The sequence below is a fragment of the Amphibalanus amphitrite genome, unplaced genomic scaffold, assembly GCF_019059575.1.
Source record: "Amphibalanus amphitrite isolate SeventyFive unplaced genomic scaffold, NRLGWU_Aamphi_draft 000778F_arrow, whole genome shotgun sequence".
NCBI classification, from domain to species: Eukaryota; Metazoa; Arthropoda; class Thecostraca; order Balanomorpha; family Balanidae; genus Amphibalanus; species Amphibalanus amphitrite.
The window spans coordinates 222,770-250,214 of record NW_024882272.1 but is presented as its reverse complement, the minus strand read 5'-3'; the positions used below and the strand labels follow the sequence as shown (position 1 = coordinate 250,214).

At 49.2% G+C, this 27,445-nt stretch overlaps 1 protein-coding gene across 1 annotated transcript in view; it reads right to left on the bottom strand.

Annotated features, from left to right (window-relative positions):
* The window catches only part of LOC122366014 (apoptosis-stimulating of p53 protein 1-like), a gene marked incomplete at its 3' end in the record, with an annotated part of 125,339 nt that overhangs the window by 95,478 nt on the left and 2,416 nt on the right, over positions 1-27,445 (bottom strand). The window contains exons 2-3 of the mRNA XM_043337744.1: positions 24,055-24,196; positions 14,313-14,423 (exon numbers count right to left, since the gene is read on the bottom strand). Coding sequence (XP_043193679.1) covers positions 14,313-14,423; positions 24,055-24,196 — 253 coding nt within the window. The remainder of the gene's footprint in view (positions 1-14,312; positions 14,424-24,054; positions 24,197-27,445) is intronic.

The following is a 27,445-nucleotide window of genomic DNA, read 5'->3' as shown; positions in this document are numbered from 1 at the left end:
CTGGCAGCGGGGGGGGGGGGGCTGCCATCAGCATCACGACGCTCCCGGCACACGAATAGGCCGCCGCGGGGCCCGCGGGAGGCTCAGGTGGCGGCGCAACTGTTGATGTTTGCCAGCTACGCGAGCTGCGTTTCTGATTAGAGGGATGGCGAGAGAAAATTCGCTGATGCTGTGGATCACAGAGCTTTACGTAAGACCTTGTTTCCATATCGGAACAGACTAAATATTCTGTAAAGTCGCTGCAAAGATATTCTGTAAACATCATGCAATGCATCCGCTATTGATCCAGAAATGGAACAGTAATGATAAGCGACAGTTGGTAGGTACTTACTAATGATGTTTCATTTTAGAGGCATACATGAGTAGTTGGTTTTTCTGCCAGGACCATGTTTTCATGACGTCATGGCCTCAGTCACAAAAATCCACAATGAATGATATTCGACCTAATAGGGAATAAGCTGCTGTTTTTTTTTTCGAAAAAAAAACTAGTTTAACAAACTCATCAAAATAAGCAGCAGTCAGTGCCGGTTTAGGTGTCACGCCGTTTAATCCTCGAATTTCAGAAGCAGCTAACCGTTGCATCAGCCATTCTAGTGATATCTACAACGAAAGTTTCTGTTTTACCCTCCAGCGATTTCGGCAAGGAAAGGTTAACCCCAGACGCTGTCAAGCAGCCTGGCATGAAGATTGAAGATTGAAGACGTCCCGCCACCCGGCCGTGCAGGGCAGGCCGTGACCTTATCAGCTGCTTTGTCAGTGCACGTGGGGGGAACTTCCACGAAAACCTAGAAGACCGAAAACCCACGACGTCTGTCGTAGCCCTCAGGTACGGAAAGCTTCAGTGATTTTCAGACCTGGTCCGATGTAGTAGCCGTGAGCCACCTGGCCTGATCCAGCCTCGTGGACAATTTGTTAGCGCTTTAGCGCCTAACTATTAATGGTGTCCAGTCTGTCCACCACCGCACCAACTGCTTCAACTGCTCTGTCAATGCCCGGCCTTCTGCCGGGCTGAGGGTTAGTGATGTCAATCGGATACCAACTTTTTGGTATACCGATACCAAACCGATACCAAGTTGGTATATGGTATTTCAAACCTTATGCATTTGGTATTTTGTTGGTATAAGGAAGCTTCACTAATGTATAAGATGCTCAGAATTTGGTAAAAAGTTAGTATTTCTATCAGTTTTAAAAATTGGTTTGGTTTTCAATATTTTCCTATTGTTTCGGTTGGTATTTGGTTTGGTATCGGTTTCCGAATTTTCCGTATTTGACATCACTAGGTGACTGCAGTGGCCAGACGGCCTGTTTCACACTAACCCACTCCCTCACTGCCCCGTACCGGACACCTCTGTCTGCCCTCTGACTGGCGAGCTGTCCAGTGATCAAAGGCCACAGATCTTTACAGATTCGCCAGCAGGTGCTGAGGAGGGGGGGGGGAGGGGCAGAGACCACCCACAAAGCCAACCGTCTCAGTCGGACCAGCTTATCACAAACCAGCGACCTTCAAACAGTGACCGATTGGGGCGACGGCCAACCTAATCCGCCTCAGGCGCCGTAGCAAGATTCGAGTGAAATCCACACAGCCTGCCGGGCTGTCTCTGCCTGGATGACAGATGTGTCACTGTATGCAGCCATGGAGCGGGCAGCTCCGGTATAGGTGACTGGCCCCGATCCCGATCGGAGTCGAGACGTCAGGTGTCAGACATCGAGAGCGACAGGCTGGACGTGTTGGCAGCGGACGTGACGTCGGCGGGGGGGGGGGGGCGTGACGTCGGAGGCGGGGGGGGGGGGGGAGAAGGAGAGGATGGCGTGGGTAGATGATGATGCAGCAGTCGGGGGCCGAGCCAGGTTCTAACTTAGTAACAGACTGCCAAATTATAAAGCTGATGCAAACGTGGATGATAGTTTTTTTCTAGATGATAGTCGTAGGTAAATTGGCGTGGCTCACAAAAAAGGTGTATCTTTTAGTCTGACTCTGTGAAATTGTTATTGGTCAGATCAAAATTGTACGACAGAGTTTGACGTATAACGGTAGGTGTATGCAGAGTTTGCACCTAACCATGTAGAGCGTCCTATACGATAATTCTTGCATTATAAGCGTTGGGTACAGAAAATAACGGCACAGAATTCATAATCTCATTACATTAGGACGTCATTTGATATGATTAAACATCAGACAAGTAATGGGTGACATTTATACCTGGAGTGAAAGACATGGCTTTTATCTGAAGATCAGGCTGCCACACTGCACAGTCAACTATTGCCTAGCAGCACTATCTCAACATTTCTAATCTCACAACCCACGGCACAATGAAACTGTATCGCAGTTTAAACAAGCATGCATCATGAGATGATGTTTTTCGTACTCCAGCGTAGATGGGTAGCCATACGGCTTCCACGGTTGACAGTGATGACATCAGTCATCTTTTTGCAAACTCGTTAAAGATTTGGGCTGTACGGGGATTCGAACCCCGGGCCTTTGGATACAGCCCAAATCTTTAACGAGTTTGCAAAAAGATGACTGATGTCATCACTGTCAACCGTGGAAGCCGTATGGCTACCCATCTACGCTGGAGTACGAAAAACATCATCTCACGCTCTCAGTCCCAGCGGATAAAAACAACACCTAAGAAGCATGCATCATACGAAACGAATATGACTGATCACTTAGTGAGTAATTCCATTGTCTGCGAGTGAATTTGTTGGGGGAATATGGAACCGAAGTGCTTCCTTGGCTTCTTTCCATCGTAATGTCTCTGGAATAAAAATGGCCAAGTGATGTGACAAATGTTCCATGCATCAGCTTCACAACAATGATGGCAAGAAAGTCGTTCGTGATATTTATAATGACATTGGCGTGGATCCATACAATAAAGTGATGATCAATGATGTAAAATTCATGTGAAAGCAGCCACTTGATACACACTACATTACTACAATATACATCCTCCTTTCGTGTCAACTACGCCTCGAAATGTCCTTTGTGGTTTCGATAGCACTATCTGACGGACACAGCCCGTCGGCACTCCCTGTTTACAAACAGCGGGAGGGCGGCACGACACCAGTGCCTGTGCTGTCGGCCGTCCACCGACTGTGGTCGTACCTGGTGGTCCGTCCGGCGTGCTGGAGGTCGTGCGCAGCGCCATCGCTGACCGGCGTCACCAACCGTCACCAGCGGTCACCAGAGTGTCACCAATCGTCACCAATCACCACTGCACCACTCAGGTGCGGCGCGTGCACCAGTCGTCGACACCGGCACCACGGAGATCGTCGGGACCGACGCGGCTCGGAAATGGGCCGCCCGTTGGGCGCCGCCGTCCGAGCCAGCCGACGGCGAGACGGGTGAGTATTTTTAGGAGCATCGCCACGAGCAAAGTGCCAAGAGTTGATTCGTCAGAGTGGGTTAGTACGGCCGGACCGGACGAGATGGCGAAAGACGGGCGAGGGAAGAGCGAATGGCAAGGAGAGAAGCCGCTTATTCATCGATAGATTTACTGCTTTACTGTGCAGTGTGTATTTCGAGCACTATCAAATGAAATAGAGATATAAATTGCAGCAGACGAACTGTTCTAGCGAGCGAAAGCAGAAACAATATTACCCGACAATGACCGTAGATAGCTGTCCCAAAATGGTCACTACTCACTGGCTCATTTCGTGAGGATCCCAAGATAAGGAGACACAAAAGTGTTTACCTGTAAGCGGTGAAAGTGTATAACAGGCCATATATGATGTCAGAAAGTCAGTTTTATCAGCTGGATTTATCATTATTCCCTGTATCTCTTCCGTGAAATGACAATTGAACACCACCAGGATATTTTTTAGGTAATTTTAAGTCAATGGAATGCTGACCTTGGGTGGATAAATTTTTCAAACCAGAAGTGAAAGGAAGGGGAGGCGAACACCACAATACCCATTATGGATACTATCCGTCAACACTTTGAGGGTGCAGCTAACCACATAGGCCCTGTAAAAGGCATATATCGATAGATGAAAAAACGACTTCCTAAGACGCAGGGATGAGGGACCACCCAAAAAGAGAGACGAAAGGAGACGAAAATTACGCCAAGTGACACAGGCTTCGTGGTCAGAGATAAACATGTGACAACAAATCACCACGCAATAATGTTAAAATTCATAGTCAGGATTACAATCGCACCAACTCTCTAACAGGAAAAAGTAAGATATATAAATGAGGAGAAGATAGAAGTTCTGCTAATCCAAGAAAAAAAAACAGCTTCCAACTCGTAGCAAAGAGCGAAAAATATGTGTTGAAATAAAGTAACCTTACTCATAATTACGTTATCGTCTTGTGAATGAACTTCTATATTTCTAGCTATGCTAAAAAGGTGCAAGATCATTCACAAGTCAGAAGATAATAAACAAATATATGCTGCCACCACACATGGCCCCATACATCCGCGAGCTGGACCAGACCCGTGCTGACGGCTGCACTTTCCCACCTATTCGTATTCTCGGCGCACAAGAACATGACCGCCACAGGCCGCGGTGATTGCAGGAAATTGTGCTGAGAGCGCAGGCCAATTGCTGCATAGCCATTACACGCCTACCGGTCTCTGGGGGAACATCAGCGTGCCTCTCCTCCCCACGGCTGACCTCTCCTCCCCCACCTCGGGTCGAGGCTGGGACCGGCGGCAGTGGACCCGTCCGTGTCTGCCTGTCTATCTGTGGGCTGACCGGCACGCAGCTCTCCCCCACCGTCCGTCCGTCAGCAGGTCATTCCACTAGTGTATCGGCGTGCTAATCGACCAGTCTGTCTGTGTGGGTGTCACAGCTCGACACATCCGCATTCCTTCTGCGCGCAGCACGCGCACCGCTTATCGCCTAGAACTCTGACAGTCTGCCCGTCTATCTGACAGTCTGACAGTATCTGACAGTCTGACAACATCTGACAGTCTAAGAGTATCTGACAGTCTGTCAGTATTTAGCCGTTGGTCGGTCTTCGACAGTATGTTTGTATTTTACAGTTGGCCCGTCTCCATTGTCGCCTACCGGTATGTCCGTCTATTCGCCAAGCATGGTTTGAATTTGGTATGGCTGCCCGGGGGCGGCTTTACCGGCCCATTTCGGCGAATGCTCCCCGCGGCAGTGCCGGAGGCAGGGATTGGTTCGGCGAGGGACAGACAGACAAGGGTGGAGGGGTGCCGGGTAGGGGAGGCTGGTTCACATGGCACGCAGACAAATGCCTGTGCACGGTAGGTCGATAAGTGTGCACCGATTGCTGTCTGTTACCGTCAGGAAGGGTCGCGGATTATACCGCCAAGTTTGTTTGCTGATTGATGGAATCCCAGCGATTCCGTTTTTAATGCCACCGCTGTCAATTAATTCAGTTGGTGTTTTAGGATGTCAAATATCATTGAATACAAGCTTGGAAAAGTCTAGGCTCAATAATAAATGAAATATCTAATTCTAAATATAACGGCATCGTAGATCAAGATTCGTGCAATTGCCAACAGGCAACAGCACGCCTCAAAGTTCTGCTCAGCTAATCCTGGGACCAACTTCGAAACTAACTATGGATCCGGGTAGCGCTATTCGAAACAAAACAATCTTGTTCAATTTGCAATTCATCGTCATGCATTATGCATTGTTGGAAAGATCGCACAGGAATCGATTTCAAGGCAAGAGCTAGAAAGAGATTTATCTTTGGATGCGTACCGGTAATGCCATTGGCTGAACATTTGGTTGAAAAGCGGTCGGGCACACCTTCGAACGCCCCAAGAAAGCACAAACGTAATGACAAAACCTGCTCCTACAACACAAGACAATTCAGTGCTGCGAAATATCCTGGTAAACGCTTCGGCAATGCAGTTAAGAAAATAACTTGCCCGGCTGCGGGCAAGTTAACTTGCTAAGAAAATTAAGGTCATCTCACGTTTTGTAAAGATGTGTAGGAAAAGATAATTCATTACCTAAGGAAGTCATTTTTATTTGCACTGTTAAATCAGAAACATCAGTGTCCTACCCTAAAAGCCAACAAGCCATCTACTGAAGAACGGCATCACTTATGAAAAGCTTATCCAGGTACCATACCAAGCTTGAGCTGCGGGAGCTGTACTGGAATAGAGCGTTCAACGACCCGGGCCAACCGAGCTTCACGGGCCGGGACAGGGCTGGTAAAAAGGCCATCTGGGCCGGGTGCCGATTCAGCGGTTCGGGCTCGTGAAAAGGTGACCCATAGACCTGGACCGATCACAGCGGGGTGACCCACGGTGTCAGGTGGGTGTGAAAAGGACCTTTGTGGGGGATGAATGGCTACCGTTACGCACGGGCGAACGGCTTTCAACGGCCGTCCAGAGAGCGACGGACGAGTGATGGGACAGGTTCAACGATGATAGGGAGAGTAGCAAATAAACACACCAAAACCAACGAGAAAGAGTGAGGAAAATCCATTTAAGTATGCTTCCCCGACATTACGAGATACGATCCATCGGCGTCAACCTACTCCGGTCGGCGCCCGGCCGGCCTTGGAGTGCCGACCGACCACCCAGCCTGTCCAGCCGGCCGCACCCACCGCGCCGGGTGACCGGGCCGACCGCAGCCGGTCACTGTGCTCCCGTTCAGCGCACCGCGACACATATCGGGGCCGCGCCCGGCGCCGATTTATGCAGCACCCGCCGCCGAGCCGCCCTGCCGGCGCTGGCCAGCGGCGGCCAGCGGCCCACTTCGCCGCCCGTGCCACTTCGGCCCGCCTGACGTCAGAGGCCCACAGAGCGTGCGGCATTCCGGCGTCCGGCCGCGGTCGCCCGCCGGCACCTGGCGCGCCCGAGCCCCTCGCGGCTCCGCGGCGCGGCCGTCCGCCGTGCGGCCAGTGATCATGGCCGACAGACAGACACACAGACAGACAGACAGGCCGTCCACGCGGCGCAGTCCACGCGGAGGGGTGCGATTTAAACTCGGCCCACCCCTCGCCGTTCCCCGTCCCCGCGCCCAGGTGTCCCCCTGGCTAACGGGCGATAATCGGGAATAGCAACGGTTCAGAATACCACTCAATACTGGGCCACACCTGCGGTAAGGGGGGCTAATGTCGGCGGAATTTCAAATTTGATCGAATATCCACCAACGGAACGATCAGGGGAACACATTGCATGTGGCGTCATCGTGAGGTATGGACGCCGCACATAACTGATATGGCGCTAATATGATAGCACTGCTGGGATATTGCCGCTGCGCCGCAGGGCCCCGAGGGTCCTCCGGGCCCATCCTGCCCATCACCCGGGTCCCCGCGGGCCCATCTCGTCTGCTCGCCACCCTCACACGCACCTGACACACCGTGTAATGGTCCGTCCGAGACAGACTGCCCCCCGTCGGTACTCCATTGAGAGGAGGCGTATCGCGCGGGTCATCGCATCCCGAAGACGGGCCGGCCGGAGACTGCACCGGCGCACAGGAAGGTAGCACCGGGCGGCCGGCCGAGTCACCGGGCGGCTGGGGCGAGACAAGAGCGTCTGTCGCCGGCAGCCGCGGCCCCCGCTGGTAGTGAAATGAATACAGGTGATTAAACGATAGACTGTCCATAGATGGACGCTGCTTCCAGCACCGTATTCCGTTTGCATGACTGGAACAGATCCCCCGTAGGCATACTGGTGCCTATCTGTCCGACGAGAAATTCCATCCTGGAACACCGTCGGACGTCTTTGATGAGAATTCCTACCTTGCCTTGTAATGACAGACCAGGAATGCACAAAACCATCGCCATCGCCTTCACGGAATTCCCAACAGAACATAAACACCGGCATTTGAAAATGACGCTCGTATAGTTGTGTAGCGGTCACAACCGCCGGTCAAGGGATGCAGAGAACAGGTTTGGTCTGTGTGGCGTCCAGGCCACACCTGGGGCTCCATAGCTGTGTGATGCACGTCTGACGGGCCTGGGAGGAAGGTGTGCTGCCGATCTCACGCCACCACATCCTGTTAATCCTCCCTGCTGCCCCCTCTCTCTCCCCTCTCTCCTCCCAGCCGAGGCATGCACTGAACAATGCACACCTGCTAGCAGCTGCTTCCGCTTCAGGAGAAAACACGCCTGAAACCACAGCGGTAACCAGCCACGGAGCCAAGAGTGGCACCTTTGCATTACGGTCTCTCACCCTACGAGAGCAGTCACGTGCTCAGTGCTCACGCATCAACAAAGAGCGTGAGTCACGACCTCTCGTATAACAAGAGCAGACTTCCTTGCATCATGGTTTTACGATCTTCCTTGCATCACCATACAGGACGTGAGTGACGAGCTCTAGCACGACAGCAGACAATTCTTACATCTCTATATGGTGCAGCATGAGATGAGGCATCTCACATTACTGGAGAGCAAACGTGATGGGCTTCTTATATCACGACAGCAAAAAAAAAGCCTGCTGCCGACACCATTGCTAAGCCCGCCGGTCCCTCGTAACCATCCCAGCCCCTATCAGAACCGTGGAACGATATCCATCCGAGCCACAGCGGACACTGAGCACTCAGAGCAGAACACTCATCTACTATACTATTTGTGAAATGAAACTCTGTGTGTCTGTTTGCACCGTGCAGAGGGGTGCTTTGACGCCGTGCACAGGTCAAACGGTGCGGTCGATTGGGCTGAAATTTGCACACGATGTTGATGACGTCACGGGCACGTGCAGTGTCGGGTTTCGAGTCCGGGGGGTGGATGGTTCGCACGTGGCACGCCCTGGAAAAAGGCGTATTTCCTCACAAATTTGCTCGGTCTTCAAGGCATCGGCAGCCGGGTTCGATGAGCTTTGCAACTAAAATGCATGGCAAGCGGCGGCGGGTGCCTCTCATTTGCGGATTGACATCTTATTTATTTTGATAAACAGATGCGAATGAAGTTGTTGATTTTCGGTAAATAAAGACAGTTTTCAATGCGCTTAACCGAATGCACCGCGTTTGCCGCAATGCGCCACATTTGTCACGATGTGCCATTTTTGTCGCAAATCGCACAACTTTGTCAAATATGGTCCGACAAACGTGCAATTCGGTGGAAGGATGCATGACAAAACGACAATTAAAAATGCACCAATTTTGTCGTAATGCGCCACATTTGTCACAAAGCGACATTTCCACCAAATATGATCAAGAATAGTGGAGCGACAAGATTAGGAGCAAGGCTAGGAACACTTTTTAGTTTATCAGTTTATCTGATAGTCTGTGACCTCAGATGACCCAGTGGTAGTGGTAGGTGTAGTGGTAGTAGTATTGGTAGGAGTAGCGGTAGGGGTAGTGGTAGTATTAGGGGTAAGGGTAGTGGTAGGGGTAGTGTTAGGGGTAGTAGTAGGGGTAGTGGTAGGGGTAGTGGTAGGGGTAGTAGTAGGGTAGTGGTAGTGGTAGTAGTAGGGGTAGGGGTAGTGGTAGGGGTAGTGTTGGGAGTAGTGGTAGGGGGTAGTGGTAGTGGTAGGGGTAGTGGTAGGGGTAGTGGTAGGGGTAGTGGAAGGGGTAGTGGAAGGGGTAGTGGTAGGAGTAGTGGTATGGGTAGAATTAGTAGAAGTGTGGCACAGGCCGATCCAATGTGACGTGGTGACCTATACGACCTGGCCTGACCGAAGGTGACCTGGCCTGACCCAGTGTGACCAGGAATGACAGACTTGACCTGACTTGACCCCGTATGACCCAAATTTTATCAAACTAAGCCATCAGAATATTCATTTATATATCTGCTTCCAGACGGCTCATCGGTATGAATTCAAAAGCAAACTGGCTGCTGCGTCTTTTATGGCTACGCCGCGAAGCAAGTGGCGCAGCCGCTTGTCTACTATACTATTTGTGAAATGAAACTCTGTCTGTTTGCACCGTGCAGGGGGTGCTTTGACGCCGTGCACAGGTCAAACGGTGCGGTCGATGGGGCTGAAATTTTCGCAGGGTGTTGATGACGTCACGGGCACGTGCAGTGGCGTGTTTCGAGTCCCGGGGGGTAGATGGGTCGCACGTGGCACGCGCTGGAAGAAGGCGCTTTTTCTCCTAATTTTGCTCGGTTTTCAAGGCATCGGCAGCCGGGTTCGATGAACTTTGCAACTAAAATGCATGGCAAGCGGCGGCAGGTGCCTCTAATTTGCGGATTGACAGCTTATTTATTTTGCTAAACAGAGGCGAATGAAGGTGTTGATTACCGGTAAATAAAGACAGTTTTCAAGGTGCTGACACAAATGCAACGCGCTTGCCGTAATGCGCCACATTTGTCCACATGCGCTATTTTTGCCGCAAATCGCACAACTTTGTCAAATATGGTCCGATAAAGGTGCAATTCGCTGGAAGGATGCATGGCAAAACGACAATTATAAATGCACCACTTTTGTTGCAATGCGCCACATTTGTCACAAGGCGCCATTTCCACCAAATACGATAAAAAATAATGGAGTGACACGTGTAGGAGCAGTTTTAAGAACTTTTTTTTATTTTATCAGTTTATCTGATAGTCTGTGACCTCACATGACCCAGTGGTAGTGGTAGGTGTGGTGGTAGTGGTAGTGGTAGTGGTAGTGGACAGTGGTAGTAGTAGTGGTAGGAGTAGCGGTAGGGGTAGTGGTAGCAGTAGGGGTAGTGGTAGGGGTAGTAGTAGGGGTAGTGGTAGGGGTAGTGGTAGGGGTAGTGGTAGGGGTAGTGGTAGGGGTAGTGGTAGAGGTAGAGGTAGGGGTAGGGGTAGTGGTAGGAGTAGTGGTAGGAGTAGTGGTAGGGGTAGTGGTAGTGGTAGGGGTAGTGGTAGGGGTAGGAGTAGTGGTATGGGTAGAAGTAGTAGAAGTGTGGTACAGGCCGATCCAATGTGACGTGGTGACCTATACGACCTGGCCTCACAGAAGGTGACCTGGCCTGACCCAGTGTGACCAGGGATGACCATCTTGACCTGACTTGACCCCGTATGACCCAAATTTCATCCAACTAAGCACTCAGAATAGTGATTATGTTCAAAATTTTCCTCTGCACGTTTCCGTCCATATCTCTGCTTCCAGACAACAGACCAATTTAAATCAAACACCATTCGAAAGCAAATTGGCTGGTGCGGCATTTTCTGGCTACGCCGCGAAGCAAGTGGCGCAGCCGCTTGTCTATATTACTATTTGAGGAGGGCGTAGTTTCTGTCTATTACGAAGGTCGCGACATGGTGCTACGTAGCGCGGGTTACAGGTCACACCGTTGCACCTACCGCGCTGAAATTTGCGCAAGTTATAGAACAAGGATGGACAACGTGCCTTTGAGCGGTCTCGGCTCGATCGGATCGATAGCGAGCGCGTGGCGCGTGCCCAAAAAGTGCAAATTCGCGTCATAGACTTTACATGTATAAATCGGCTGGCAAAAACGGGCGAAAATGGCTAAATTTGCCCGACACGGGTCCGTTCCCCGTGCAATATCTCGGTAGCCGTGCGCCCGATCGGCACGGGGAAAACAGCATCGTGTAGAGAATCGAACGGGCAATCGAATAGTGTGCGGTGCAGGGGTGGCACGCGCCACGTGCAAGTGTGAGGGCAATTTCATTTCAAAAAGTGCCATTTTAAACGGATTTTGGAATTTATATTAATTTCAGGTGATCGTCAGACGGAATGAGTTGAAACAGCGCCTATTAGCAATAAAAATGTACCGCCTCTCATGGAAAAATTGTGGACAGCTAATTGATCAAAAACAATGTGGAAAAATCGCTGAATTAAAATGGTATTTGTCCATAATGTGCCACTAAAAAGATACACGGGATTTGCTGCTTAACCTGATACGCTTGACAATTGAAAATGCTATCATTAGAAAGAGCATTCAATTCTCTCCAAGATCCAATCATCACGTTTGCATGACAAGCAACAGTATTCTTAAAAATATAAATGTTTTAAACCTCTGCAAAACGATTTTTAGCGAAAATTATCTACGCCTTTCATTTGTCTTAAAACTACGCACCTCAATTATAAAGCACATTTGACAGATTCTGAAGTGGAAAGCATGCTTATCAGACACGGGCACCTCGATGCGGTGGATATTTTTTCCACAAACCAAAACGTTTAGCCGTCAAAAAGCAATCGACCGAAATGGATAGATAACCCAACCGACACAAGAACAACCGAACACCCGCCGATCGAAAATATCCCTTTTCGCGTTGCGGAGCACGCGGGTCACCCTAGTTCTAGACCACTTGGAAACGTAGGAGTGCCCGCGGCAGGACACTCGGCAGTCGGCACTCATCCACTGTCGCCTGGTAACGGAGGAGTGCCCGCGGCGTCTGTGGACCTGAGGAATGCCACTCGGGAGCGGCACCGTCCATATTAGGGTGGCCGAACCCCCCCCCCCCCACCGGCCCCTACGACCCCGCACCTGGCCATTGGTAGTCTCCAGAGAGGCGCGTTATTGAAGCATGCAGCTGCTTAGTGCTGAGTGTCGTATGCTGACATTGGGTGTAATGCACTCGGCAACAGAGTTAGTTGGGGAATTCGTGGTAGCTTTCCGACCGTTCAGGTTCGGTGGTGACCCGGTGATAGGCAATCGACAGGCGTCTCTGAGCAGTAATGCTGAGCTCTCTGACGATGGGTCTGAGCTCATGACTATGGTGCCAGGGTCTCTAACCCCATACCACTGCTGCTGGATTTTGGTTCGGTGCCTCAGCAGATAATGTCTCTGATTCTCACACAGGGCCTCTGGCCTCGTGTCTCGGACACTGGGGAGGGGAGAAGGGCGGCATGAGGACCTCGGCCCCTCGGCTGACCGGCCAACGGCCGTCTATCGGTTCATCTCAGGGCGAGTGTAGCAAGGGCCGTACCCGGGAGCTCGATCAGAGCACTCAGTGGGATTACCGGCAATCCGTAGACTAACAGGTGGGCGGGCGGCGGAAAATGCATCTTGAACGCTACCCACGGAGGGATCAGGCATTTTTCTACTTGAATAAGCTCACGCCCCGAATTTCACAAGGCGTGCGCATTACCACAACGAAAAAGAAGCTGATCCAGATTTAGCGTCAGTCATAAAGATCCCACACGGTGCATTGCTATGACGCAAGAACCCGGCGTCTAAGGTTATATGATATATCCATACTAATATGGTAATAATGTTTATTCTGCTGTCAGATTAATTGTGCTTATCGTTTAAAGCATTACCAAAAGTAATCCCAACTTCATTCATAACTTCCTTTACTACCGGCTTTGGAAATAACTTGATGTTGTTCATGGCGCTATCGGCACTGATTGCTTCACTGCTTCACTGCTTGCACTGCTTCATTTCGCAGATTTTCAAAATATACTATCGTTAAAATGCATAAATTATACCTTCGTTTCTTATCATCCGAATTACAACATAAAGCTTTATTACATCCTTCCCTTTCTAACGTAAAACCTTGTGACCGCGAACCTTCACTACCGAGCCCAAAATGCCTAAACGTCACATGAGAACACTTGCGTTGATGACATTCAGATACCGCAACGTTTCCACGCTGGACAGCCGAGCGTTATGCGACTCAGGCAGCCCACCAGAGTTCCCGGTCATCGCTGCCAACCACAGTCCTATGGCCATGTGAGGTGGTATGGTCGAACCACGTCATCGGCTCAGCCACAGAACAACAACGTTGACATAGGCTTGAGAGGCATATCGTGTAGTTGAAAATTGACGGCTGATTGTGTTAATAAAAAGTGAAAAAGTCGGTGTGTGCACAATACACATGAAGTAATGATGGTAATCACCTATAGATGGCGTGGTGAGACGAGCGTCTTTCAGCAAAATGATTATGATTCCTCACGAGTTCCTGAGTGTGTTCTCGGCACATGATCTCATTCGCAAGATGCCTGTACAAAAAATAGTCCTAAGCGTGATGCCATTTACGGCAAGAAATATTCCATTACAACTTAGCCGAGTCAAAAACAGATCTATGATGATTTCTCTTCCGCCATACCCAGTCCCAACTTAAGTGGGGAAGTCGCCATCTCTATATTCTTTTGAACTCATCACGACTTTGCCTTGGAGTTTCAAGTCACATCCTAGGCGCATTCCCCCTCTGGGCTTACCTCGGACGTCCTGTGCACGCCGCATTTGCATCCACCTCGGACGTCATGTGTCATATCGCAGTGGGACCTAGTTCGAACGTCCCGAGCCATGTCGCAGTTGGACCTTACCTCGGACGTCCTGTACCATGTCGTAGCGGAGCCTTACCTCGGACGTCCTGTGTCACATCGTAGGTGCATCCTCCCTCCTGACTTACCTCGTACGTCCTGTGTCATGTCGCAGTTGGACCTTACCTCGGACGTCCTGTGTCATGTCGCAGTTGGACCTTACCTCGGACGTCCTGTGTCATGTCGCAGTTTGACCTACCTCGGACGTACTGTGTTAAATCATATCGTTTCACTTACCTCGGACGTCCTGTGTCATGTCGTAGCGGAGCACAAAGGTGACCCGCTCGCCGACCTCCTGCTGGCCCTGGATCAGCAGAAGAGGCCGCTCGTGCAGCGCCAAGACCCTCTCTGGGGACACACAGAGGGCCATCGCGGGTGTCAATAGGAGAAAGGGCCGGTTAATAGCGGGGCATAGATGACGCAGTGGCTAAGAGCAATCTTGATCAAAATTTCGGAAAGTAAGTTTTTGGATATTTTATACAAAATAGCCCACATCACATCCACAGCCATAGAGGAGACATCCCACCTAAATTTCAATAACACGTACCAAATTGCCAACATCAATAACGGCAATGTGTGTGTCTTTCCCAATGTCAACCCACAACGCGTTGCGCCAACAAACAATAGAACAATCGATTGAAACATCCTTTCACTCTTCTGAAGGCATTGGTAACGACAAAACAATGAGTCGTTACCCATTTCAATCCTCAACAGATACTGAAGGCGCCATAAAACGGTTAAGGTCAGACATACAACCTTTTATAACACGATTGAGAACCTTCGACTTTCACAAGTATCTTTTCCAAGTACAATGTCAAAGGTCATGAAAGCCAGAAAAGTTAGGCACCTTGGAGTTTTATGGATGACATTGATGGGTTAGAGTAGCCAGAAACGGCACAACGGCGACAATGTTCATCATTATAAGGACTGGGAATATTTAGTTTTTTTTTGTTTTTAGTTTGGACACAATAACGAAACAAAACAAGTTTGATTTGACCCGATAAGTGCAGCTGTAAAAAAGTTCACGTCACGCCAGGCTGGCCGGTGCTGTGTGTAAAAACACGAATGGTACCCGTTTTTATATCCACTGTTTTAAACATAACTGCGGCTATACTATGCTCAAATAAACTTAAATGCAACTTCGCTGTAGCATTTAGGCTCATGCCCAAAGGGTGTTCCCTCCGTTATATCAAATATTACTACGGGTGCCAATTTTGGACATTGTTGGTGAGCGAGGTTACATTTCGTCATAATTCCTTGCCATAATTCCTTGGGAACGACTGGAGTGGCAGTGACTAATTCCATACCCACGTAGGGACTCTGGTAATCACATTACTTATCTGAAGTGGGCGCAAGTACACACTTAGATCAGGGTCTCACATTACATTTCTGTAACGATCCGGCGCAGCTCGTCAATATGCACCCAATAGCAGTTGGTAACAAGGGCCCAACACAAATTATGCCGAGGAGGATACCTACTCGTCATAGCGTGTGATACGTGCGCCCCTACTCGCCAATTGCTCTCCTCCCACGACATGACAAACATGATCGGATCATGACATAAAATTACAGGGACCCGATAACGATATAACATGCACCAGAGAGAGGGGTATGTAAACACGAATAGATTAAGGCAAATATAATAGCTAAACAAAATAGCTGAGCACGTAACCGATTACATTTTTCGCAATGACCGGGCCGCCATGTCGTGCTCGGCCAGCGCGGTATCCGGTTTCAGTGCTGTGTGCGTCACAGACTTCTGGCTCCGTTTTTCACAGACTCCAGGGTTATGAGTTATGACTTGTGTTTGTTACAGACCGATAGCTGAACCCGTGTCGATCCCTACCGATATGGTGTTACAGACTTACCGCCGATGTGGTGCTGAAGGTGTTATGGCCACAAAAACCGGCCGACAGTGTCAGGCGACAGGGTAGCCTGGTACGAAATGGAGTGTCGTGTTGAATGATACATTGCAGTTTCTTTGTTATAAAATGCAGATATGCCCACACTACCTGCTTTGAACATGCTAGCTATGCTTTTTATTTTATTTCATTATCTTTTTTTATTTTGCTGCTGAGCTATAGAAACATTGACAATCAGCAGTATTGCAAGCAGTAATATTGGATACACATACTGCATACCAACTTGGTGTCACGTTTGAACTTACTTGTCTTGAACAGAATTACCAAGAGAAAATGCTCTCTCTCTCTCTCTCTCTCTCTCTCTCTCTCTCTCTCTCTCTCTCTCTCTCTCTCTCTCTCTCTCTCTCTCTCTCTCTCTCTCTCTCTCTCTCTCTCTCTCTCTCTCTCTCTCTCTCTCTCTCTCCCTCTCTCTCTCTCTCTCTATCTCTCTCTCTCTCTCTCTCTCTCTCTCTCTCTCTCTCTCTCTCTCTCTCTCTCTCTCTCTCTCTCTCTCTCTCTCTCTCTCTCTCTCTCTCTCTCCCCCTATATTCCTCTCAGAAGTAAATAATTTGTTCCACTCCGTATAAATGAGACGTTCATCACAATACAAGGGGGCCGAGACACAGACCATCAGCTGGCGTAGAAACGGGAATTGCTTTCCTCCCGCACACTCCTTGAGCAGACATCAGCCTCAGCCGGCCGGCTGGCAAGAACATACGAGTAGGTATACACACAACACGTCTAATGAGAACAGACCAAATCATCGTCTGGCAGAGTCTCGAGTACACGGAGAGCTCTTCAACACTCATATGACTCTCTGACAGACGTTCAATGAGACAGCGCCCAGACGCAGTGCGACGAACGGTTCCACAAAATGGGACGCGCTCCTGCTGCAAGGTCCGTGTTGCAGCTGAGGGAGTTGGGAGAAATGTCTCTGATGTGTATTGCGACTGACAGTGATGGGACACCCAGACAGTTGGTAGCAGATCGAGTGAAATGGAACAGCTTTCAACAACGACTGCTGGCGGCAGATATTGTGAGATGCTCAACGATAATTGGAAACCCAAGTCCGCTGGTAGAAAGATGAGCTTCCTAAAAAGTTCAAACTTTTCTTTATATTTGCTATATATTCCAAAGGCATTATTTTAAAATATCTTTCATAGGAAATAGTCACGACATAATCCTACAGCCTACTGCACATGCTAAATAATCCAGTAATTTAGATTTCACAATATCCAATGAAAATAAAAGACTCCATTTCCACTGAGATTTGGAAAGAAATTACATATAAAACGCCTAGCTGCCGCCTACCAAGAGACGGATGGCTGCGGCGCGGTAATCTTTCTCACGTCTCAGAGGTTCATGGGGCCTGAACTGACCCCGCCTGACCGCGCGGGCGTGACCTCTGACCTCGCGGTCACAGGCTCACCACACGAGCCGTGCTAGACCGGCCTGCTCACACGGTGTCATTTAAAGCCACCAGAGGCGTTTGATATGGGTGTAGAGTCACATGGTTTACCTACGAAGAAGTAAGAGACACGTGAGCACGTGTAGACTTGTAGAGACATCCAGGCCAAACACTCGGGATTTTGAATATAATCACGCAAACGTCTGGGCCCGCTAAATAACAATTCTCGAAATTAATCTAGTACTTGCACTATTGAAACAATAACCATCGTTATCTTATTCTTTTTTATTTTCGCCACGCCGACACTAACAAACATTATTTGATGGATTTCTTTGTCTATAATAATGAGGTTCCCTGAGCTTTCAAAATGACGAACTCAGATGCCACCATGACGACCTCTGCTCCAAATCGAGGCCGTGATTGGATCGTTACGGCCAATCTGTCTCACATAGCTGTGTGTTCTCGATAACAACGTCCCCTTCCGCACGGGCACACCCTCCCTTAGAGCCCCTGAGGTGCTACATCTCACCGATTTCACACGGCGTCCATCACAGGTCGCCTCACCGGCCAGGGAAATTGGTTCGTTAGGCGGGCCCAGCCACGACAAACGACGCTTTTAGCCGCGTCAACCGACCGGCGAGAGACATCGTCGACCTCGACGATTGCCAGTTCCGGCCCATTTCGACGGCTCGTTGGCGTTCGAAAGAGAGGGTAAGAGCGCAGCGATGTACGAGACAGCTGAAACTCCTGTCTAGGTGTCGGTAAATCGTAGTGAAACCACACGACGGAACGGCTGACGACGTCGCCTCACAGTGTAGACCAGCGAGCACGGTCTCAGTCCCCGACGATCATACGAGTTACCGTCGACAGCGTGGGAGGACGGCACCGGCTGAGCTGTCTGTAGCCGGTGATGAGACCTAGATAGACGTGGTCAGTGGTCACTGAACCTGAGATTATGGAGTCGCGATAGGCAGCCTCAGAAATGCGGTGGGCAGGGATGGGGGATAGGCACAACTGTCAGTCAAGGGAGAAATTGACGGATGATCGGTTTTCGAGTGGTGGATCTTGTAGAGTGTTGGTAAACATGAAGGTTCATTGCTGGTGGCATCAGGCGTTCAAAATGAAAGCGCCGCAAGTGAATCAAACGGCTGTTGTGAAACGATCGAAGTGAAAGTGTTTCCTAAGCGAAGGAACTCGGAACATTTGTCTGAATGGTCACACACCAGCCATTTGCTGTTGTTGGTAGACTCGGGTTTGCTCACAGCGGAGCATCATCAGTCTTTGTCGAGTGTTGAGCAAGAGAAGTACGTGTAACGTTTGTAAACTGTATGAAAACACGCCGTTGTATGACGGATGACGCAAAATATCGAATGTGCTGTAATTTAAACGTCATGTTTTTTGTAACAAGACGAGACATAAGTCACCAGACCTCAACTGATTGTAATGTGTTCATGTAAAAACCAGCCGCTATTTCATTAATTCTCCACTCTCTAATCCATATTACTCCACTGCTACAGTTGTTATAACATTACATAATTGTATCAACGTAACTGGGCGTCCACTCAACTCCACTCTGCAAACCGTTTGAGCTACGTTCTCACGCTCGGGTGCCCTCGATACCAAGCAATTACACTTGCACTGGTCCGTTAGAATAGACGCATCGTCAATTTCTATGCGGAAAAAAACCAGCATGCATGCACGACTTGTGCGTGCACGGGTGCACGCTATGCGCACGTGACTCACAGACCGCATTTCCCCTCGTACACGCTCATTGGCCGGTCAGGTCGGTCGGTGAGACTCGGGCCCGACCTGCGTGCCGTGCCGTCTGCCCCGCACCTTCACGTTTTTCGGTACCGTTGTCGCGGGCCGTCTGGCCTGAGCAGTGACCAGGTCACGATCGTATCGGCAGCAGTAGAGGTCAGAGGAAGGAGTGGCAACACACCGGTGTCCTCGGGGAGAGATAGATGCGTCACGCGTCAACCTTTCACGGCTACAGCTGACGTTATCAGTGCGAGGGTAATTGAGTTGATGTTCGACCTTGATATCTTTTTACCAGCATCAGTGTGGTGAAGTCAAATTTCGGGTAGCTGTGGCGGTGGGTGGTCGAACACTGACGGAAATGAAGTGGGTTACATTTTTGGAAAATGGGAAGGTGACGTCCCACAACCTGTATTCGATTTCAGGCATCGGCCATTAAACGTAAAGAAGTCAGAGATCGTTGCAGCATCAGAGGCATGTCTGCAAGACAGGCTCAGTTTAATCTACCTCTGAATTCCCCATTCAGGACAGAGTGTCTATATTGAGCAGAGGAAAGATAATGAGAAATATGATGATGAGCTATGATACAGGCGTTGCGTAACCTGTCATTACCTTCAGATTGGATATAGTTAGGGTTACTATGAATACACTGTGCGATTACTAAAACATAGACAATCAGTACGTACACCGTATATCTACCTAAGCCATATTAATTTACGGCTATATACGGATCGTGAAAGGAGAATTCGAACAACAATAGAAAGTACATGCGCTACATTGTTAGTGCGTCACTGCAATGCGTCAGAAGTGTCAATAACAGGATCTCGAAACATTAGACAACCTGGACATCAGCAGTAGCCGCCACAACGACAAAATAGAACAGGTCCGGTTCGTCGATGAGCACGCAAGCTAAGCGCACACAGGTCTGTAAAATTAGCGACGAATATTTTCGGGAAATCATTGGAATGTTACGTGACTGAATGCATTTCAGAATTATCCATAACAATCAAGAGGAGGCATATAATTTGAAGAGAGCTTAACTAAGATGCATGGAAGTTTTTATATGAGACCTAATTATGATCTTTTCTTAGCTTGACTTACTGACGAGTGTTACTTTTTGCTGAATAAACTAGCATAGCAATAAGATGACTTGAATGTTTGTGGGTAGGTAGGTTAGATACGTAGGTATAGCCTAAAAGGATCAATATGTCGGTTCATTTTTATTGCTTCTCTAAAATCAAAATTAGAATACTCGTATGTGCGCTGTTCTAAGGTCAATCAGCATTGCATTGCATTGCATTACGGTTACTTGCAAGGCATAATGTGAACATTACTAAAAATCATCTTCTTATTTTTACCAGTATAACGCCTTTTGGGGCGACTAACGGAGCGAGCGAGAGGGTGAGCCTTGCACGTGCGAAATTTCGAGGGGGTACCTCCAGTTGACTTGTGCACTGCACCCTACTAACCGGTCTCTAGCGATGTGCCGAATTTGAGCACAATCGGCCCAGCCGTTCTCGAGATCTGGAAGCGGCACCCTGCACGTGCGCACGTGCAAAATGGGTCCCAACTGACTTTTGCACGGCAACCTACTAACCGGTCCCTAACCATGTACGAAATTTGAGCGCCATCGGTCCAGCCGTTCTCGAGATCTGGAATCGACCCCTGCACGTGCGCACGTGCAGCAGCACACCAACTCTGGCACATGGATATGCATTGCCTAGTGGGTGCCTACCTACATGCCAACTTTCAGCGCAATCGGCCAAGTGGTTACGGAGATATTGCAACAATTACAAAAGTGACACCTCTTCGTTTTGCACGTGGCACGTGCATAAGGGGTCACCCACATGCATCGGGAATAGTCCAATACTTGGTAGAAGGAATGAAGCTACCCTACAAAAATTACCGCGTGTAAATCGGTCAAGTGGTTGCTGAGATACAAGCCTCGCAAAAGCGTGACCACGGCCGGCCGGCCGGCCGCTCATACTCAGAAATTTCCGTTAATCTAAGGAAAGACTACGCTCGCTTCGCTCGCTCCGTAATAAGACAATGTTATTTCCGTATCGATTTAACCTTATTTTACAGACTGATCAAAATCAATCATTTTAGGAGGAGTAGGTAATAGGTATAGCTCCAGGGTTATGACGTAAGACGCATCATAAAGCAGACCGTTAATGTCATTAAAACAGTCATTAGTATAGTGATCAGCAGTTAACAAAGGGAAACGATGCGTGACTTATGGAGTTCGAGCGTTATTGGCCGACTTCGGCCCCATGAAAACCCATAACCGCACTTTGATCGGGCCATTCGCGATCGTTTCAACCATTCTGGAGAGCGATGCCGTCGAAATAAATGGAAATGTCCAATATTCATGGCGGGATTTAAATGAAAGCGGTTGCATCAGCCGACAAGACCGTACGTTACACAGTTTTAATTACAATCATTTTAAAAAAGTATGTTAGGTCAGAGACCAGACAAACAGAATATATGCGAATCACCGGTCTGCAATTAACTGAAACCAAATCAACAATTTCAATTTCTAGTCAGGTTTACCATTTTTTATAAGAATAACTATGTTTGCAAACAGAAAACGAAACAAATAATGCAAAGAAACATATTTGGGTTTAAATATTGTCCTGAAAATATTATTTCAAACTGATCTGCAATGCGTGAAACTAGGAGGAGTAGTCTTTCCATGTTGTACCAAAAATCAATGGTTGTAAACATTATTTCGAACAGAGATCGAACCAAGATCGATTGTTCTGTCTGTTCAGGAGACAGGCACGTCAGTATCGGCAGATTAATTGCATGGACACTGGACAGTCAATTAAGCGGCCTGCATTGATTATCGTTCATGGATTACGAGTACTTCCTGTGGCGAGCTATCCTGCATACGGCCGGAACGGTCGGAAAAGGCAAACGCCAGGGCGAGTAAGTGATCATGGCGATCTTTGATCTGCGTTACCTATGCGATCAGACATTGATCTCACTCACTGCAGCAACAATTCCCCAGCATATGAGGCTAATTCATAATTGGTCTGCCGCCAACGAGGATAGAGACGCCATGGCCATCTGTCGGCTGCTCCCGGACCTGGGAGCTAAACTGGCCTGCCGGTGAGATAAGAGACGTGAAGACCACGGGCACTGGGCAGCTGCCACCTCTCTTCGGGAGCGGATGTTGCACTCAAACGTAAAACGGTGACTGGATGTGGAGGGACCGGTGATTGGAATTGCAGGCTCGCTATGGGACCAATCTGGTCGGAACTCGGACAGGGCCCGTCGTGTCTGGTTCGGGTGTAGGTGGTTGTATTAGTCGTGGTAAATCGACAATCGATATCTCCACTCAGGGCATGCTAGTTTTCTTGCGCTGCACAGGAAGCAAAGTGAAACAAATGAAGGGTAAAAAAACACCGTCTGCTCCACTTTGTTATTCTTAACAAGTACTCGCAAAGGCAGGTAGACCTGGGAACTTCGTTGGTGCACTACTCCGGACCGTTTCCATCTGCTCCTGGGGTGTACTCGGTGGTAAAGTTAAGCACTGAAAGTTAAGCGGTCTCTGAAGTTAGAGCACCGTTCTCTGGGAGCAGCCGCAGGCGCAGACCCCGCCCTCGATCGACACTCGGCAGGCTATTCCCACCAGAAATAGAACAGGATGTGGCATAGCACCCAGATCCCAGCACTGCCCGCTTTTTCCAAGCTCAGTCGGAAAGAACCACATTGAAAGGTTTTAAGTCCGCTCTTGCCACAACATCAAACATACATATACGTAACGCTCGAAGCGGTGAAAAAAAAATCGCTGGAACCCTGGGAACAGTTGAGTGGTATGCACCTGTTTATAAGCATCGCTTGTTGTCAGTCGTGTACGACTCGCTTCGGCACTCGCATAAATTTGGTCATACACTTTCAGTTAAACTTCTTCAATCTTCAAACTCTACCAGCGTCGTTAAGTCGCACCCCATACTTCATAATGGCCCACACGGTAACAGTACAGCACCCAACAACAATCACCAGCCGGTCGTTCCCCCAGCGAAAAGGGAATCGAATCCTTGGTGAGTGACTACTACAACTGACCGGATTCGTGTCCATACGTGAGCGGCGAGCGCAGACGAACCGCAGCGAGCGGTTGGAGCGACCTGACGAAGCAAATCTAATAGAGCCAGACCATTTATTTCCGGGCAGCGGTGCAATTTAAATGTTAATTTTCTTCTATCCACAGAATTCCAGTGATGAGGCTTCCGATCAATTTAGTGCCGAAGACCACTGAAACAGTGAGTAAAAATAATTTTCGAAATACCCACAGCTACTATAATTAGTCAATAATGGCGAACTGTGTCAGCCGCAAACCTCACAAGTCAGGACTCAGGACCAAAAACAATCGCGTCCCCAAAACGTCAAAGCTCTTATCGCCAAAGTAGGCATCGAGTGCAAATGGCTAGTTGGCGGTTGTGTAACGCGTCTGTTCCGAAACATCTTCCTGCCAGACTCAACGTTTCTCACGCATTTATGAGCTGCTACTCACATGAAAAGCAGGCTGTCTGTAAGATTATTTGGCTTGAAACTCACTACCAAAGGCGGCGCATCGCCTGGTGTTGCTACGGCCAGCTAAAAATGCTAACACCATGCCTGCTATGCGTTCCCGGCCGGTCAGCCCACCTCATTATGCATGAGGGGCCGGCTCAGGAGGGCCTGTGACGGCATAAGAGAGTCAGACCGATTCAGGAGCCTGTGACGCCATTAGAGACCGAATCAGGACAGTCTGTGACGCCATAGGTAGCCGAGTCAGAGCTCTGCCTCCGCCCTGTCGCGGCAGTGAGCTCTGAATGTTGACTGTGGAGCTCAAAATTAGAGTTCATGTCAATCCACCTCCGAGCCATCCTTAGGTGGTCATGTATTTAATTAGGAACGGACTCACCTCCGTCGCGAGTGGTCTGTGTCAGCGTGCAGAAGGGCTCGTCCGGGTCGCGGCAGCACTCGATGACGTCACGCGCAGTGGTCTCCGGTGTCAGCGGCACGCACTTGACCTCGCCCTCGTCGAGCACGACGCGCACGATCGCCTGCGGACAGCACAGGCAGCGGTGCTGACACCTGGCGGGTAACAGCGGAAACTGGCGGGAGACTGTCCGTCGGGTGGCGCTAGCTGACAGGGCGGCCTTCGTCCGGGCAGAGCGATAGAATGTGGACAAAAATGGTAAAATAGGATTTAAACAGAGCAGGTGAGCAAGTATTGCACTTTTAGGATAAGACACCTGTTAGAGCATGAACGAGTGTTACAACATGAGAAACCAGGTTAGACAATCTTATGTTACATGCTGAATGCTGACCTCACATAGGCGGACCCAGAGAGGCGCTCTGAGACGTTGCGGCGCGGCGGGGAGGAGCATGCATGTAGGGGAGAGTGGGGTAAGATGCCCAGGGTGGGAAAGACGCCCCACCCCCTCTAGCGACGAAACAAAGAATCGCACCTGGAAATTAATGTTCTTAGCGTAAAGCGGAAGCCTGCCTTGTTAACTGCACAAAAATTTGCGAAGCTCAGTTGGGCAACGGCTGGCTGGTGATTGCATGTTTTTTATTTGCTGCTTTCAAAAAATATTTTGGTGTCAAAACATTGCAAATATCAAAGAAGGTAGACAATTTTTGCGCCCCTTGCTATAGTCATGATACATTAACATGCGTTTACTGTGTCCCAAACAGTTTGTTTCAGGGTGTAGTTTTATGGCTAACAAATTATACTGATTTAATGTTACTTCGGTACCTACCTTGGGGTAAGATGCCCCCTGTCTTGATGGGGAAAGACGCCCCCCTAAATCCGTAGGCTGTCCTTCAAGCATCCCGTCAAATCATTTATTACATACTTGTGATGAGAGACAAAAGCCGATCTGGGACTATTGAGAGTCCAGTACGGTCGGGTGCTCCCCATGCCGGTCTCTCGGCCCACACAGCGACTTTTTGGGCGGCATCTGACTCTGAGAGCCCTCACGACGGCCTCTGTGGGCCCCATTATTGGCTCCAGGGCCCCTCACGACATCCTTTGAGGGCTCCCACGTTGGCTCCACGGGCCGCGCTGGCATCTGAGGTCCCCACGATGGGCTCGAGGGACCTCAAGCATCATGAAGAACTATAAGGGCCCCACAGTGGTCTTCGAACGCCACCACGGAGGCTTGCTTGGCCGCGCTGGACTATGATGGCCCTAACGATGACCTCTGAAGCCCCTTACGACTACTTTTGAGGGCCCTTACGATGACGTTTGGTGTCTACTGCAGGCTCGAAGGGACTACTGATTCGTTCAGGCAGGGCATATTTTAAGGATTTTTCACTGCGTCCCAAAGGTGGCATAGGGCACATGCTTTGATCGGAAAGGGCACATTGCAAGCGAAATAGTATATAATGCAAGTGAGATAATGTACAGATACATTGTGTGCTGTGCTGGTGGAGGGGCACTGCAAGCGGGATATTGGGAGCGGGCTGTGATTGCTTTTGGCCAGTCTCGAAATTCGCCCAGTCGTAGTGCGTTCTTTATCCGCATTCAAAGGGCGGACCGGCGATTTCATGACATTTACATTGTTGTTAGTCACTCGTTTTCCTGAACGACGTTGGGCGTATTTGACCCCCTTGAAGCACCAAATTGTACCTATGCTTAGAGAATAAAAATGAAAATGCACATGATTAAAATGTGATACATACGTCTCTTCATGCGTTTTTCACCCTTATCAATCGATTCAAAATAGAGGTTGACGTGTGAAACATTGCCAATTTGCATTGAAGATACTATGTGTTTGAAATAATTAGATGACGTAAGGTCAAACAGTACCCACCTAAGTTGTGACAAGAAATCATCGGATTTTAAAGCTACACAAAAAAAAATCCATCATAGATTAATGCTTTAGATGAACGGATGCTTTGGATGCTTCGGATTTCGCTTCCTTACTGCCTATCATGTAATATAACCCAAACTTTTCCCAATGGAAGTTCCTTTGTTTAATTACTATGCCCAGTAATGTGTCGATTTTGTGCCATTTCCGGGCGCTTTGGGGGGGGGGGGGAGCATGGCCCCGTGGCCCCCTCTATATCCTCCTATGGCCAGACGGCCATGACGGCCCTGATCTGACCGTATGCCATCAAATGTGAAACTTCGCAATGATGCGATATTTTTTCGGAAAACGTGCCGGTATCTCAAAAACTATGATAGCTAGGAGGACGCAATCGATAGGAGAAAAGCAATCGATATATCTTGAACAGCTCTTTCGTCAATATTTCGTCAGAATTGAGTTGAGATCAACGGTTGAGGCTCCATAGCCAAAAACGAGTAAAATTACAATTTTTGTCAATATAGGTTTCATGAAAAGCTTTTGAACTAAAAAAAGGTAGAGAATTTTCGTTTGCACGATCGTTCTTCTCTCATTTTTACCTCGAAATGTCAAGGTCAGAACTTGACCTCACATTAAGGTCATTTCGTGACCAAGATAGATCATGTCGCATATCAGTCGATGCGTTTCGATGAGGTACCTCAAAACAATGATACAATCCACTGTGCATGCAAAAGCCCTGTAGGGCCGGATTTTGGGCCAGGCTCCGGGCCTGCGGGCTCCAACTTGACATCTCTAAACAGGACTTTAGGGAAGGGCAGGACACAGAGTCTGAGCCCTAAGGACAGGGCAGGCACAGGCCATGAAGCTAAGATAAGACGGATACTTGAGGGCTGGGTAGGATGCAGGGTCCGAGGGCAAGGCAAGGCGCAGGTCTGAGGCTATCATTACACAAGGCCGGAGAGTAGTGCAAGACACAGGCGGCCTTAGAACACCTGATGATCAACACACCTGATGGCAGGGCAACATGCAGGATCTTAGAGCGGGGCAAGAAATAGTACCTAAAGGTAGAGCAAAACATAAGACACAGGTATGGCACAAGGCCCGAAACACCGCCCACGTCTTGTCATACTATACCTTCGGGCCCCGAAGGTATGACAAGACGTGGGCGGTGTTTCACGGACGCTGCTATCAAATTCCGCGAGCTGACGTCATACTTGTGGTAGTGTTTGAGCAATGGCCCTGTTGATGTCTCCATGGAAACCCAATTTGACACGTGTAATAGCAGCGTGCTGCTATCACCGGTGAAACAGGGCCAGGGTATGGGGCCTGAGGGCAGGGCAAGGCTCAGGGCATGAAGGCAGAACAAAGCACGGGTTCTGAGGACAGGTAAGGGCACGGGGCATGAGGACGGGAAACGGCACGGGACCTGAGGGCGGGAGACACCACAGGGCCTGATGACAGGGCAGGGCACAGCGCCTGAGGGCGGGCATGGGACAC